Source organism: Dromaius novaehollandiae, chromosome 2, assembly GCF_036370855.1.
Source record: "Dromaius novaehollandiae isolate bDroNov1 chromosome 2, bDroNov1.hap1, whole genome shotgun sequence".
In the NCBI taxonomy this organism is placed as follows: Eukaryota; Metazoa; Chordata; class Aves; order Casuariiformes; family Dromaiidae; genus Dromaius; species Dromaius novaehollandiae.
In genome coordinates this window covers 92,454,961-92,470,993 of record NC_088099.1, presented here as the reverse complement: position 1 = coordinate 92,470,993, position 16,033 = coordinate 92,454,961, and the positions used below count along the sequence as shown (strand labels likewise).

Here is a 16,033-nt window from a genome sequence, read left to right as displayed (position 1 = left end):
CAATGATATCAGCTTCAGTGCCCACAAGATAAGAACATACTAACCCTGTTTTACAAAAGATGACAGAGATGCCCAAAAAAGTCACGAGCTGCAAAAACTACCACCTGGTTTCCAATTTCCAGTTTAAAGCCAGAACAAAACACCCTTTGCCCTGGTTTAAAAAGAAATGTTGAACTTTCCAAGGATGTTTCCAGCCAGCCCGCCTACCCATCTATTTCAGTATGTTATGGAAAGTCAGGGGAGGGATGATGAGTCCTTATGAACCCTTCAATTCTTTGCATCATGACTTGTTAAGACAGGCTATTAATGCAAATCTGTCTTCTACAGACCAACCGGAAATCCAAAGTTAAGTTCTTCAGCCAAAATCCTGTCGCTTTAATGCTATAAAAGCCCTGTCTTCAGAGTTGCTAACTTTTAAAAGTTAGTTGCTAACTTTTAAAAGTTAGCAGAGTGCAGTTGCTAACTTTTAAAAAGGTGCTATGGTGAAAGTGGCAGGTTTTGGTGGGTTGTTGGTTTGGACCAGCAATTTATGCTTCAAGGCAAGGGCAGAAGGAGAAAAACTGAATTGTCCCCTGTAAGCTGCTAATGCTACAGCCTAGACAGTTCTTGAAATTTGTCCTCCAAACGGAGAGGAGAAATTCTGTATAAAGCCCATGCACATCTCCTGTTCACATAGGGAAGGGTGCAACAGGTAGTGTGAATTCAGAAGGCTACTGGGCCAGAACTGGGCTCCTATGGAATGGTTCCCTTTTATCCCTGGTCTGATCTTCATTTCTCTCTCATGAAAGCACTGCATATACAGTGCATCAGAGGCATGTTATCATGAACAGGGACCACAGACAGCAGCAGCATTACTGCTCTAGCAGCAGTGGATCCTACACAGGAGAAAATTTCCATTTTCAAGGTGCAGAGAATTTTCCAAGTTGCTCAGGAAACCCTAAACTTGTAGTCACCTGCCTAAGCCCTGGTAGTGTCTTTGCCAATTATCACCTTTAGACTCTAGCAACAGGACAGAAGGCAAAAAAATAACAAAATCAGTGTTACTTGCCAATAAACCATAAATCTATTTTGTTTCAATGCATTATTTAATGTGTTTTCTTTAAAAAAGTGGTATTTTGAAGCTAAGCTTACAGTAAAGTACAATCTTCCTACAGCTGTGCTGTAGGAAGCTCTTCCCTGCTGATCTCATTAAAGATTAACAGGCATGTTCATACTACAGTTCTACAGTAGATCAATAGCAGACAGTGCTGTAAACCAAACCATGTATTTTTTGCATTTGCTCCTCTTCTGCCAATTGTTATTATTACTTAAGGAAAAGCAACCCAGAAGCTTATTAGAGGCAATCCTACCAGATCTTGGATATTTCGTCTTGGAAAAGAACACAGCAGCCTGTTATCACAGTTCTGTCACAAAATGCAGACTGAATGCAAAGCAGGAGCAAGACACTGTTATGATCAGACACCAGTTTTACTTTTTAAAGAATAAAAAGTGAAGTAGTTCATTGAAGGTAATATTGAAAAATGGTGTGCCTCCTTTCCCATAAAAATCACAAAATATGCCATTTTGTTCCTGAAAGGAAAACCTGTTATAAAACTCAGGTTTATTCAAAAGCATTCGATCAAATCTGAGTTTATGTATGTAGCTTTAAGTTTGCTTTTCCACCTTCTCTTTACATTTTCCCTCTTCTCTCCATATTCAATGTTTTCTTTCTCCCTTTTCTTAGCCCATACTATCCCTTCATCATTTCTATCTTCAGTTACTCAATCCCAGTGGAACAGAGTCGGAGCACAGCTCCTCTTCAGTCTTCTAGCATGGTCAATACTGTGGTGAAGCGCAAATCAATAGTGCTGAATTAGTACAAGGAGAGACAATAAAAGAAATAAAATGTTAATTCCTTCATCAAAGAGGAGGAGTTGTTCAGTATCTTTTAAAGGACACTCTGTATTTTGAAAGAATATTGGGTGATTTACTTACTAAAAAGTCTAAAACTATTCACAAACATCTGCAATTATTGTAAAAATGTTTACAAATTTGAAAAAATTTTTATCACTTCCCAGTTTAACTGGGTAGCACTCTGATGAACCACAGCAAACTACTGTCGAAAAACTGCTGCACAGCTACTTGGACATAAAAGCAGACATTGTTTGTAAATTTCATATTTATTATAACAAAAATTATGACGTTCATTTGTGCATTCTGCTTTAATATAACTCTCGGTATGTAAATGTTCTACGGCAAATGAGCTCTATACAATCATGCTGGTTGTGGCAGCAATAAGGAACACAAAATGTGTCTGTAAAAGTAAGGAGAAGAAAGACACCAGAGGAAAAAGTGTTTTTTTTTCCTTTTAAATAGTCTATACCATCTAATTTCTAGCTAACTTGTACATAGTCACTCAGTCCATTATGTTCAATGACCATGGCCCAAACAGTCGCTTAAGAAAAAAGATCAGTTTTTCAGGTTGTGTCCTTAATGCTGAGGCTACAAAACAAGTAAGCATCACTATACAACACTGAGCTATTTACAGTAATTTCCCAATCAACTGTTCTCTCAGAGAAAATTAGTGAATCTCAGTGACTTAAGTCACCTGAAAGAGTAAAGCAACTCCTAGGAGTTAGTCTCCATATTCTACAAATGTCTATCATTTTCAAGACCAAAAAAAGCCTTTTCTCTCAAAGAAATACGGTATTACAATATTACTTAAATCATTTAGCACTGGCTACTGCCCTGCTTTTCAAACAAACGAGCCATTTTAAAAAATATTACATCATCATCTGTTTCTCAGCAATATATTAAACTTTTTCATTATTTGTATTTTTTTTTGTTTTGTTTTGTTTTAAACACTTGATATGTTAAGGGAAAGTTAGCTATTTTAAACCTTACTGGTAAAGCATCTCTAGAAGAAAGCCAATGAATATTAAACCTAACAAACTGAAAAGCTGCAGTCATCTGTAGTGGCAGGATAAGGAAAAGGAAATGTATAAAGGAAAAGGATAACCCCTGCTGTAAGGTGAGCCCACTGGGTCCCGCACGCAAGTCTCGTCGTTTGTTAGTCTATTTCCGAGCAGTAAGTAGAGTGGGTCATAGTGGTGTATCGTAATAGTCTGCCAGGTGGTCCATCTGATACTGCTTCTGTTGCTGCTGCTGCTGCTGCTCCTGGTGCTGTTTCATAATCTCCTTGACCTCTTCTTCAAGCTCTGGTGGGATGATGAACTGGTCATCTGGATCTGGCTGTGCTGGAGCAGCAAAGTAGCCCCCTGTTTTCCTGAGCGGCGCATCTGTCGCAACTTCAATTAAGTTATGGCTCGTCTCCTGTGGTGCCACAGAACCGTTGCCCCGTCGGCGCCCTATCGTGCCCGTAGCAGAATATTCAGCTTTCCTGGGAAGGCCGGGCTCATCTTCGTTGGCACTGATGACAATACCTTCATCACTGGCTTCCACAGGCACCTGGAGTAGTTGCTTTTCCTTTGCTCGGCTGCAGTGGATGTCCACCTCCACTTCCACACGGCTGCCATTTGTGAACACCCCTTCAATCGGCTCCTCATCATCACTGTCAAGGCCATTGTCGGAGAAGGCGCTGGAGAAGGTGGCGCTGGAGAGCTGCCTTTGAAAAGAATTGGACAGGCAGACTGGGTGCAGCATGCAGCGCTGCTCCCCAGGGTAGGCTGGGCTGTTCTCATTCATGGCTACCTGTGGAGGCTCATCAGAGGCTGTGGACCCCACCTCGCTGCTCATTTCAGAGGTGGAGATCTCACTGCTGATCTCTGAAGCCATGCCGCTGCTTGAAGATGGCATCCCAAGTGCATCCGTTGGCCTGTCCTTGATAACCACGTTGACGGACTGGGGGAAAATGCCTGGACTGGGGGGTGGGACTCCATTAAGCTCACAGCAACAGAAGCTGTCTTCCGTCACGTTGAGCTGAACCACGACAGCGCTGATACTGTCATTACAGCCGTAACTCTGGGCCAAAGTGCAAAGCTTCTTTGCAGCTGCCAATGCATCAGGCACATTTCTGATTGCTTCCACTGCCTCATCCATCGAAAGGCTGTCCCACAGCCCCTTGCTCCCCAGAATGAAGAACTCATCTTGCGGAGTTAAGGTAATGGACTGGACATGAGGACGTGGCACAACACTTGGGTGAAGGAAGGTGTATCCCAAGATTCTTGTTGAATCCGTCACACCATTCACTTTGCCATCCTGAAATGAGAAATGACACGAAATTGGAAACAAAGCACACACGGATGCACAGCATTTGCATGGCCTCATGTTTTATCAGTATCTGGTTTTGTAGTACCCGAAACACGGCCATTTACAGATGAGAAGATGGAGGAGCAAAGTGACTTGCAGGAAGGTGACAAAGCTGAGATTAGAACACAGCAATGGCTGGTTTCCAATCTTGTGCTAAGCCTCCTACACCCTACTGATTTGTCATCAGCATCACCTATGCACAGACCAAAGTGGAAGTCTGCAACAAAAAGCCATCTATTCTACCCCTGCAGCTGTGAGAGCAAACTGGACTATTTGGTTTTACCACCCACGAGATTTGGCTTCATATGGGACAAGATCACACACACATCCATTTGGTATAGCAGCAGGTCATTCAGTTGTGACTCTTCTCTTGCAGCTGTAACAATGTAGGTTTCATCTTAGGTCATCGCTTTGGAAACAAAAGTTCATTAAAAAGAAGGCTTTAAATGAAGCATGCAAGTCAAACGCAGCAGACTGCAAGTCTGCATTTCTCAGTCAGCTGAGCTGTAGTGAAATGTTTTACATGCCCCAATTACTTACTATGCTTCCACTTAGATATGACATTTCCAAGAGGAGGAGTAATATCTGAAGGGAAAACACTATTAAAAATGGGCATATTTGAGAAGTAAATCCCCTGCATATCCAAATCCCAGGATCCTGTCCTGCTTAGAATCTGAGCTGCCAGAATAAGCAGAGCAAGCATCTGAGACAGTGAGCCTGGTTATCTGCCAGCCTGGTGGGAATAGCTGCACCCCTGCTAATAGGGTATTCAAGAAGAACAACAAATGCAAGGATTTATACTCACTTGGTCTAGCTGATGACAGCAGTGGTCATTATGAAGCGAACAACCACAGAAAAGTGAACCAAGACTAAAAAAAGCTTCCCCTTTAAAACCACTCAAAAGAAAAAAATCTTGTTGGCTTGTTAACTTCCCCATTAGAAGCCTGACAGAAGTGATAAGCTATCAAAGTGCATGAAATCAGTGAGTCATCTTAAGATACAGCACAGAAATTTCCCTTTTCCTCTACGAAGCATCATAATGACAGAGCCTTGGTGATGCATGCTATATTACAGAGTGACTCCCTTCAAACCTGTCACGTTTGAGATTCCAGGCATCGCCTTTCCCTGACAAGATTAATAGGCACACGTTTTGTTCCACACACATGCACATGCACCCTGCTCACGTGTGTACAGCAGTCAAGTCTTCTGCCCCTTCCTCCCCCATTAAGAAGATACAATATTTATCTATTCCTATGCACGTGTTACACAAGGCAAAGCAAAACTGACAGTGGTGGCTTCAAGCTCATAAGGAGGGAGCAAGCAGCCTTCTTCCTCTCTCACGGCCTGCAGTCAGTCCCCCATGCTGATGCCTTGTGTTGACTAGCTGCCTGCTGGGTCCAGGGAAGAAAATACACCTTTCCATAGCTCCTTCAGTTCTTCCAGTCTGAGCACTGGATACCTTCTCCCTCTGGGCTCTCCTCAAGAGCCACATGTCAGAGCACAGCTCTGGCAGCACCTGATTTCAGACAATCACAGGCAAAGGCAGCCTGTCAGGAGGGAGAATAAGGAGTCTCCTAAGGGAAGGGCAACATTGCTCCAAGTGCTCTGCCCTCCCACCCTTTCGGATTGAAGGGGCTCTTCACGACTGCACCAACACAGCAATTCCTCTCCCAATTAGGAGGAGGGTCTTGGCTTCCCTGTTTCAACACAACATGCTCATGGTCGCATACTCTCTGTAGCTAACCACAATTCAGCATGGTAACGAGAGGGAAGAGTAACGTGACTACATGACGTGAACCACCTTGAAAGAAAAAGAGCTACTCTAGAATCCGAATTGCTAACGTGGACATCTAAGTTCACATACTGCTATGCAAATACCCTCAGAGGAAGCTGTGACTTGCAACAATCCTTTTTTCATCATCATCATAGTTCTCTAACCTCTGTAATAATGGCCTTATGCTGCTTAATCCTCTTCAGCTCTTCTTCACAACTCATCACATAACACCTGGACAACGGCAGAGGTTTCCCATTCCGACAGAGGATGGTTTGGCACTTCCCCACGTTTGCTGAGGTTAATGTGAAGCATCCACCAGGGTCCATGGGATCATGTTTTATATGGCAAAGGACAGCAGAGCCTCCAAGTTTTTGTCCAGCTGTTCCAAGTTTCCTGGAATTTAAACAAAACAATGATTGTTCATTCATTGGAAAACATGTGTTATGGGTACTAAGGAAAAACAACCACTGTTCGACAACCACGAGCACTCAGGGCATTGACTCTACTGGACCAGCGGGACAAAAAAGCAAGTCTCCACCGAAGATTGTGACACTATGGCTGTAACGCCCAACTCTCAGGCAGTGTGCTATTTACATGGAGATGTATGTACTCAGATCTGCTCAATTTCAGAACAGAAAAATCTTTGTACTCCTCTAAATCTTAAAGGATTTTGCTTTAGAGGTTGGATGGAGAGAAATTAAGAGGGTTAGAAAAGTACTGAAGGTTATTATATGATTTCAGGTAGAGCTTAAGAATAGGGCCATGTTATCTAGCCACAGCTTTGGCTTCTAAGCTACACATTTTATCACATAATTTTAGCTTTAGAAACTCTCTGTTTTTAAGCAAAAAGCTAAGTCAGAGGTTCACTGTTTTGTGGCATGTCTTATTATAGAGCATTATTCTGAAAAAAGTATCAAAAATGAGCAATAAGGCACAGTAGCTGTTACGTCCACTGTAAGAAGGCATGCTTCTCACTTACTACATCAGTTACTAACCTATTGTATGTGTTCTTAAAAATAAAGCCTGCTGTTCTAGCACGGTTCACAGTAAAGAAAAAACAAAAACAAAACAAAAAAAACCAAAAAACAAAAAAATCCCCCCACACACTATGGATAAAGTAAAGTTAAAGTTTTCAGAATCCTGTCATTAGAACACGCATTCATTTCAATACTATTAGCTGTACTTGTTTAAATTAAAATAGGACTATGAAAAAACATTTATCCTTCCCAGTACCTCATTTGCAAGGGCCTTCTCCTTCAGTAATTTCAAAGCTGAATTACAGAGCCTACTAAAATTATATTAAGGCCAGGTACTGCTGGCAACAACTTTTGATTCAGAATGCAGGGGAGATAGGTTTCAATTAAAAAAAAAAAAGAAAAAAAGAAAGAAAAAAGCACTCTAGAAATGTTGCAGAACATCTGTAATAATGAATGGCTAAACGCAACTAGAATGAATACTATTTCTGGATCTCCACAGGACTGCTTAGCTTGTTTTGACTTGAGACATTAAAAAAAAACCAAAAACCAAAACTTCTTCCAGGAATGCCACATTCCTGTCAAATTCCATTAGTAGTAAACAGACCCACTTAAGTACTTTCGATACTCTGTTTGTTTAGTTGTTTTTTTAAGATTTTAAGTATGCAACATTCTTTTCAGCTACCGGGCTAACCGAAGCAGTGTCACAAGCAACGATGGGAAGGAGGCATTTTTTCTTGTGTTTGGAAGGTTCAGTACCACCCTACTGCTCCTGCTTCCGGATATCAGAATTTTATTATTTTTCCTCTCCAAAAAGGCAGCAATTGAATGACAAGTGATGCTACTTTTAACTTGATCCATTTCCTGAGTTTCTAAGCTGCTTGTTTGCTGTCTCCTTTGTTTCCCTGACCTCCTTCTTCTCTTTTGTTCAGTTCCCTTCCTCCTCCTCCTTCGCTCAGTGTTTCCCTAGGCACAATTTCTTATTCTGTCAAGAACAGCACACACAAACACGCACTAGTTCCAAACCGCCAGACACAGATACTATTACAGTCACAGCTATCATATCTCTTTAGTTGGGCCTCGCTCAAGTGATATTCCTTCTCAGGTCAAATGAGACCTTAGATAACACAAAACAGACATTTTTAAGGAGTCAAAATACACGTTTTAAATAGTCATGTGGCCTTCCATAGCCTGAATCAATACAGAGAAACAGAAAGGATCAGCCCAGGCTTTGCAGGCAGTAGTAGCGAGGAAGTTTAAAAGATGATCTAGAGATTCACACCACTGCCTTGGCTACTGCCAATTCAGAGTAGTAAGACTTAAAGAAGATACCAAAGAGAGTAAAACTTCCACCCACTGCTTAGTCATGAACATTTTAGAATATTGAGGGTATTTTATTCTGCTTGAGTGGGTGGGGAAGTTTTGGATTTTTTTCCTCACACCTGAAAAGAACAAAGGGCATCAATATTCACCAAAAAAAGCAGCAAGAGAAAACACAGTAGTCAGGTAACCAAGGCTTTTTTCCCCCGTCTCCCATTTTTTGAAGCAAGAAAAGAGCAGGTGTCCAAGCTGAAAGTGAACAAACTCCGCAGTAAGCATACATAAGGTGAGAAAGGCTACAGATCCAAGACTCACCTCTGCATAACGATGAAAGTATTGATCATGTATTCCTCTTCATTCTTTGTTTTCTGTAGCTCTTCTGCCAAGATGTCACTCATTGTGCACTGCAGGAGATATGGTACTTCCACATTGCGATCACCATCAAAAACACCATAGAGTGCTTCCCTGTTGTCGCAGAAGTTATTGGCTGAAAGTGCTGCCACACACAGCCTAGGAAAACAAAGCAAGACCATATGAAGATCGTTATACCAACTTCACTTCTTGTCTGTCATTCTGGCCAGGAAAATGCAACCCGGTCTGATAGCTAGTTTTAACATGCTCTGCTCACAAGCATTTCACAACTGCTTTTTGAGCTGTGGAGAAGAATCAGGCTCATCGAACAGTACTGATAAGTGGAGAGAACTACGTTGAAAACTCAAGCCCTGAGGATTTTTCCTCCTTTTCAGCATGTGAAACAAATCCCTTGTTTAAAGGAAAAAGACAAGTTTAAGGGGAAAAGTATGCTCAAAACAGTATCAATTGAAACTGCACTTGCCCCTCCAAAAGCCATCTTTATGATTTAACACAGTGATGATTAAGTTAGCTGTTGTATTAGCTAACACTGAGCAAAGGTTTGCTGGCACTTGCTACGGAAACCTTGGTAGCAGAAGATTTCTAAAAAGGTATTTAAGGAACAAAGAAAGATTCATCACATAGCCAGCAACACAGACTGGCAGACTTGTGGTACATTATTTGCCAAGTGCTGCCTTAGTCACAGAAGTTCCACTTACTATGAATATTCAGAGTTTGGCCATTCTACCTCTTCCCTTAGCATCCCTGATTTGCTTGGTAAACATCCTTTAGTTCAAGATAAAGAAGCTTTCCAAAGAGAAAAATGCTTTCAAACATTCAGATCTTTTGCAAATACTGGAGTCTTGCATAGACAAAATGTGTCTGTTACACTTGTATCTTAGCAACTCCTCTAACAAAGCAGAAAGTTGAGAGACAGGCAGGGACCCAGTATACAAATGTAAGTCATGGCACAGCCTCTGCCTTTGTGAGGCCCAAAATCTCCCCAAACTTTCATTGAAAAAAAGGTTTCTTTGTATCAGCATAGAGGTGCTCTGCTGCTAGGATGCTTGTGTGACTAAAACAAACTCAGGTCTCACTTGTTCTTTACTCCTGACGCTTCTGTATAACCGTGACTCCACACTGCTGGAGCTCCTGAAGCATCACCAGCTGAGGGCTGGTCAATCTTGAAACAACGGATATTGCTGCAAGGAGAAAGGAAAGGGAAAGGTACAGTGAATAGTCCAATGAAATAAAATGCTGACATGATCTAGCTTAAAATGTAAAGAAAGCAGCTTTCTTCTTCCAATTCTATCACAGTATTACATTTAATAGAGTAAGATGAAGCAGGACATCCAGAGTGGTTTCTTTTGTGTGTCCGTATACAAAGAACAGAAAAGCAGCAAAAAACTGAGCCTCTATAGGGGTCAGCTGTACTGTTTTGTTTGTGTGGCTTTTCTTTTCCCTACCCCCACCCCCTAGCTGTTTTTTTCAAACTTGGCCCAGTAGGAATACAAGGCAAATCTGTCACTAGCTTGATGAAAGCTGGAACAGGGGAGTCATTTTCTAACTCATATTTCTCTCCCACCCATTTTAAGAACAAGTCTCCGGGTTCTTTTCCTTGTATTCAGATGAAATCTCTACACCCACATCAACATCTAAGGGAAAAAAAAAAGTCTTTAAAAACAGCAACACATAGAATAGCTTTCCACGAAAATACCCACAAATTAGAAACCAGCTCCATCCCAATCCCCCACTAACTTGTAACACCAGGCCTGCAGTCCGCATCGAGAGCACAGCCATTCTGCCTTCTGTGATATCACAGTCCAACTTCTAGTTAGGCCCTTGATCCTCTACACTCCAATTTACTACCAGCATAGCCTGAATTTCGACTATCTTGCCTAGCATAGTCAAGGCCTAAAAAGGGACCAACCCTGTCTGTTTATAGCCTTCTTTTCATACCATTGCTTTGCTGTGGAGAGATGACCTCCCCTGTGCCCCCCCCCATTGCTCTCTTCCAAAGGCCGGGAAAGCAAGCTCCCCACACACTGCACAAACTTCAAAGGCACCGGAGCCTTTCATGGACCAAATGAATCATAAAAGGACACAAGCAGAAAGGTCCAAGTGTGCACTGAAGATTCATTTTTCTCTATCCAAACTCCCACCTGAACTGAACACACAAAACGTCTTTTCAGCATCTCACAGCCTATACAGCCTCAGAAACCTCCTGCAGATAACCTGAAGGACTGTCACATCCAGTTCAATTTCCTTCTATACTAATATAGCAGCAGTCAGGGCATGCATCACCTACAGCACGTTAAAAGCAAACAAATTCCAAAAGTAACATTATACCCACTGGTGTTTTAAGCCCAGGGTTCTGCAATCGCCTGTCTCTCAAATAGGAGGCAAACGTCCTACCAAGAACATTAGAAAAGAATTATCAGACACTATCACACTAATCAAACCGGAAACTCGGATCTGTTCTAAAGTAGTGGAGATTTTAACTCTGGCTGCCTCTGCAAAGTACTACACACACGAGCACACACACTTCCACCCACCATGACCCAAAGCTTCTCACACAAGGCACTGGGCAGGAGAGAGGAACTTGGATCAAAAGCTTTTTTGTTGTTTGTTTGCTTTTTTGTTTTCAGCTGGGTTGACCAACCCCTGGCTCCTGGGCAGGTCAAGAATCCAGATTTGTTTCAAGGCTTCCCAGCAGCAATGAAAAAATCACCTCAATGCATTCGCCTTCAGCATCCTTGGTGGTACAATCACAACTGGACCACATTCCCCAGAAAAAAACAACATCCAGGAACACATACCATGCAGGGAGGATGTGCTCAGACTTCCATGTATCAGTGCTTATTTTCCCCCCTAAATTAAAATGACTGTTACAATTGAACCTGATACTCACTACTAAAAAAAAAAAAAAAAAAAAAAAAAAAAAAAAATCAGAGTAGCAGCACTTTTTTTTAAAAAAATTTATTTTAATTGCTACTAAAATCCTTACATCCTATACATCATTTGGCATCACCCTCATGAGCATGCAAGCATCCTCCAAGATCTCTATACATATTTAAAAAAGCATGAATGACAGGACTTTCCTCCTCCTCGCCAGAAGTGAGAACAGATATTAACCTACTACCTGCTTGAATCCTGGCAGGGCACAGATGGAGAGCTGTCTTTCACATGCAGAAAGAAGATATAAAAAGTGCCAAGTGTACAAGTATTTTTGTGCCTGCCACAAAAAACAAGCAAAAGGCATCTCCTGCCTGAAGTTAATTACAGGAGTATATTGTGGAAGTCAGCATAGTATATCAATACATACATCCCAAAGAGGCCTGAAACAACTGACCAGGGCTAATGAATACTTGCAAGGAAGAGAATAGGTCTGAGGTCTCAAGAATAATTTTTTTTGTAACATTTAAAAGAAAAAAAGGAAAAAAAATCTGTGAATTAAAGACAATTCATATGCCAGTGAAAATATACAGTGTGCAACTGGGACATACTACTCTTCTACTGCTTAGGACTTAAATTTGTACACTACTGCTATTGGGCATGAGGTCTGAACATTAAAATGGCAAGAGACTGGCTTGCCCACCTTGTCTGCCTGTCACACACCACAAAGAGCTGATCTTTCACTTTAAGTTTAGGCATAATTCAGTTAACTGTTTGACTTTTTTTTCCCTATGAACCAGAGCAACATAACACACCGCTGCTTCAGGAAGGTTTCCTGTATATAATGAACAACTCTTAACATAGAAGAACACCCCTCCTGCTTGTTTTTGCTGTCTGTTGTGGAAAACTGGCTCATTTTCATCTTTGAAAACTCATTACTTGAACTTGCATTTAAATTTGATAAAATCCTATGATACAAACTAAAAGCAAATTCATACTGTGAGTTTACCTCGCCTGCACAAGAAATGAGATTTAATACTGCAGTGTCTGATCTTAACCATTTATAAACAAACCACATGAAGGAAGTGCTCAGCCTTTTGAAGTAAAACAACAGTTCCCAAATTCATTCAATATTTAAGGATTAAATGGACCTAGAAGGAAACTTGGAGCTGGTTCAGTTCCCTTCAGGAGATGAGAAAAGCCCAAGGCAGCACCACTATCCACAGATTATCCGTTTTAATACAACAATTTCACAACACATTACAGAACGAATCCATATAAAAACCTCCAAAGTCAAGCCTTACAGGGGGAGCAATTCAATCGTTTTTGAGAGCATCCAGTAGGCACAAGGCACTTTCTAAATTTCACTTACAGATGATAGCTTAGTCACAGGGCAGGAAACAAAGAGGTAGACGGGAAAGAAATAGAGGGTCTCAAAGCAATTATGGAAATAAATTATGGAAAAAATTATTTATAGACAAAAGCAGAGAAGTACAAGAAGGGTAGCAAGAAGCAGCATGCAAAGAGGTAACGAGAAGCACAGTGTCAAAGACGGACCCAAGTGATTATACAAACAGATAAACATGAGCAAAAGATATAGTAATAAGCTACTGGTGTCTCAGTGGTGGAATAAAGCAAATGTTTTGGTTAAATCTAGTGTCAGTAGTAAAAGGGAGGTCAAACTGGCCCAACAGTGGTTATACCTGACCCCTTCAGGGGTTATGAAGGCATTACAGTTAAAAGCAATTGCACTGAAGTGCGTAAAGTGGTCCCCTTTTATAAAATATTAATTTGAATTACCTATACAATTTGTTAATCTCTGATCCTCTGACAGCAAAGAGTCATGCTACTTAAAGAGAAATTCATTTCCGTGTATTGTAGTTTTGTCACACACTAGTGGCAGGAGTTATTCTGTCCCCTCTCCACTCTAAGTTAACTTACTTCAGCAGCTCTAGGGTTTTGTGATCCCAGGCTAGTCTGGGATTTCCAGTCAGGTCCAGCTCTTGTAGTTTTGGAGGCAGGTTTTCAGGCAATGTGATTTCACTCAGTTCATTGCAGCTTAGATCCACACACTGCAAAAGGAAAGCAGCCAAATAAACAAAAGAATTCAGCTGTCATTAAGATCCTACAAATTTTGATCAAATGTAATAATGCATGTTTCATGAATAACAAAGGCCACACCAAAGACCTAAGACCATTCATTTACGTAAGTGGTTCTTAGAAAAGAACTTTCATATGGCGTTTAGCCATTTTCCCAGATTTCTGGGACACCTGCAAATGTCTGCTCCATTTCCATTTCTGGCCAGGTATAATCCTGTTACAAAACTTGTAAGGCTTGTCTGCTCTTCATAAAGACAAAGATGACCAGTGTATTTTCATTAACAGACCACTATTTTAGAAAAAATGTTGCTGATGAAAACAGTTGCCAGTCTTTTAATAGCTTAAGAAAGTAGAAACAAAATATAGTTGGGGCTAAGACACTGGCATAGTAGCCTCTCCTCTGAAGTCAGTTTAAACCAGCATGGCTACAAGCACGCTCTCAGGAATTCAGTTCACTGATGGATATTAAAATAAGCAGTATTACGTTAAGCATGAAGGGGAGGAAGAGGAAAGATATCAGAGCAGTTTCAAACATGGTTTTAGTTCATATAATCTTGAAAGAATCCATATTTAAATTCAAAGTCAATAAAATGAGTAAACAAAAGAACTAAAGCTGAAATATTTTGGGAAAAAATAAGATACAAAAATGAAGAGAAACTTGCTGGCTACCCACCAGTTAAGAGCAAGTTAGCTACAACAGTGCACTAGAATGATAAAATCCCAAAATAAATACAGTTGAAGCTGCATATCCAAACGAAGGTCAACACACAGGAAGAAAAATGGCACTTTAGAACAAAACCAACTATTCAAACCCTGTTACAGGGCCATCAGTGTAGTATACACCAAAAATGGACAAAAATAATTTTTAAAGAATGGAGCAGGTTGATATTTAGAAAGAGGACAAGAAAACTATGCACGTATCTTTCAGGAAGATAAGAACAACCTACTTCCAACCTGCAAAAAGCAGAAGACTGAAAACTTCAGAGAAATTGAAGACTGGACAGGAGGGGAGAAAAGCTCTCCTGGCTGCACATTTTTACTGTCATGTAATTTCCACTGATATAAGTAGGAGAGCCTTACATTTTTGTTGATGTATTCAAAGAAATTGAGTGTTTATTGTAAACGCCAGTCATGAGCTGGAAGAATATAAATGATAGCTTAGTAGAATTAAGAAAAAAAAAATCTTGACACTTTATTAAATATATTCAATGTATGCAATTAATTTTTTGACCCAAATCTTGAATCCCAAGGTTGCTTGATCTGGAGGCCTCATTATCTATGAAGAGCAAACTGCAGACGTTATCTAAGCCCGATAAGGAAATCAAAATTTAAATCCGTCATGCAAACAAAACAGTAGAAAGCTTAACAGAACAGCTATTCCAATGAGCTTTTTTTTTCCTTCTGTACAACTCCCTGCTGCTTCCACAGATCCAGTAATTTCTTCTCAGATTAAAGAGCTGCCAGCAGGCCTTGCTGTGTTCAACACCTCAATGCCACTATAAATTTGATAGAAGAGAATACTGAAATAAGGAATACAAAACGGGTAATCCCATTGTTCTCATTACATGCCCATATCCAAAAGGTAGCAACACTCTATAGCAGATCCCATGGTCCCTAGGCACTAGTGAGTATAGCTTATTCATCAGGTTATGACTTCTGAAATACTATTGTAGTGTTTGAGGAAGAGGTTAACGGGGAGTTTCTGCATAGCTATGTTAAATTTAGTTCTTATTCTATTCCCCAGGCAAGCAGGAAAGTGTATTTCCTAACTGATCCTAATTTCCTCATGCGTCATTTTAATGTAAGCTGTTTTAGCCCAGCCCATGCAGCATCAGAAGAATAATTACCGCAACTGCATACAGGATTCTGCACTGGGATGGGCCAAGTTGAGGACAGAGTTTAATACTCAGCATTTGCTTACACTACGCATACAGCTTTGTAACTGTTTTGCCATGGCTGCCAGGGACTTGAGTTATCTCCAGTTGTGGCTGAAGGTGGGCATAACAACACTGATCTGTGTAATTAGGAGACAAAGTATCACAGATTGATAGTTTCATCTTTAAGATGCTACTGCTATTAGATCTTCCTTCACTTCAGATCTCGAGGTAACACTCCTACAAAAGATAAAACTTGACCAGAAATTGTGACAAGAAACCTCCATATGATTTTTCACTGCAGCAGCCCAGCAAGATAATCGTGAAATAGAAGCAACTTAGTTACTCACACCTGCTAACAAAAACTGGAGGAAAGTAAACACAGGGCCCAGGCTAGGGAAAAAAAAACAAAAAAAAAGGGTTGCTGAGCTCTGCTCAAGCTTACAGGAATACCCAACCGTTCAATTGAAAAAGAACACCAAGGTGCTGGAGAGTTA

At 40.8% G+C, this 16,033-nt stretch overlaps 1 protein-coding gene across 2 annotated transcripts in view; it reads right to left on the bottom strand.

Moving 5' to 3' along the window:
* Positions 1-2,140: 2,140 nt before the first annotated feature.
* Positions 2,141-16,033, bottom strand: part of PHLPP1 (PH domain and leucine rich repeat protein phosphatase 1) — a 149,259-nt gene continuing 135,366 nt past the window's right edge. For both annotated transcript variants that reach the window (XM_026115630.2, XM_064506905.1), the window contains exons 13-17: positions 13,504-13,634; positions 9,765-9,869; positions 8,632-8,826; positions 6,187-6,415; positions 2,141-4,197 (exon numbers count right to left, since the gene is read on the bottom strand). In XM_026115630.2, coding sequence (XP_025971415.2) covers positions 3,082-4,197; positions 6,187-6,415; positions 8,632-8,826; positions 9,765-9,869; positions 13,504-13,634 — 1,776 coding nt within the window. In that variant the 3' untranslated portion in view covers positions 2,141-3,081. The remainder of the gene's footprint in view (positions 4,198-6,186; positions 6,416-8,631; positions 8,827-9,764; positions 9,870-13,503; positions 13,635-16,033) is intronic.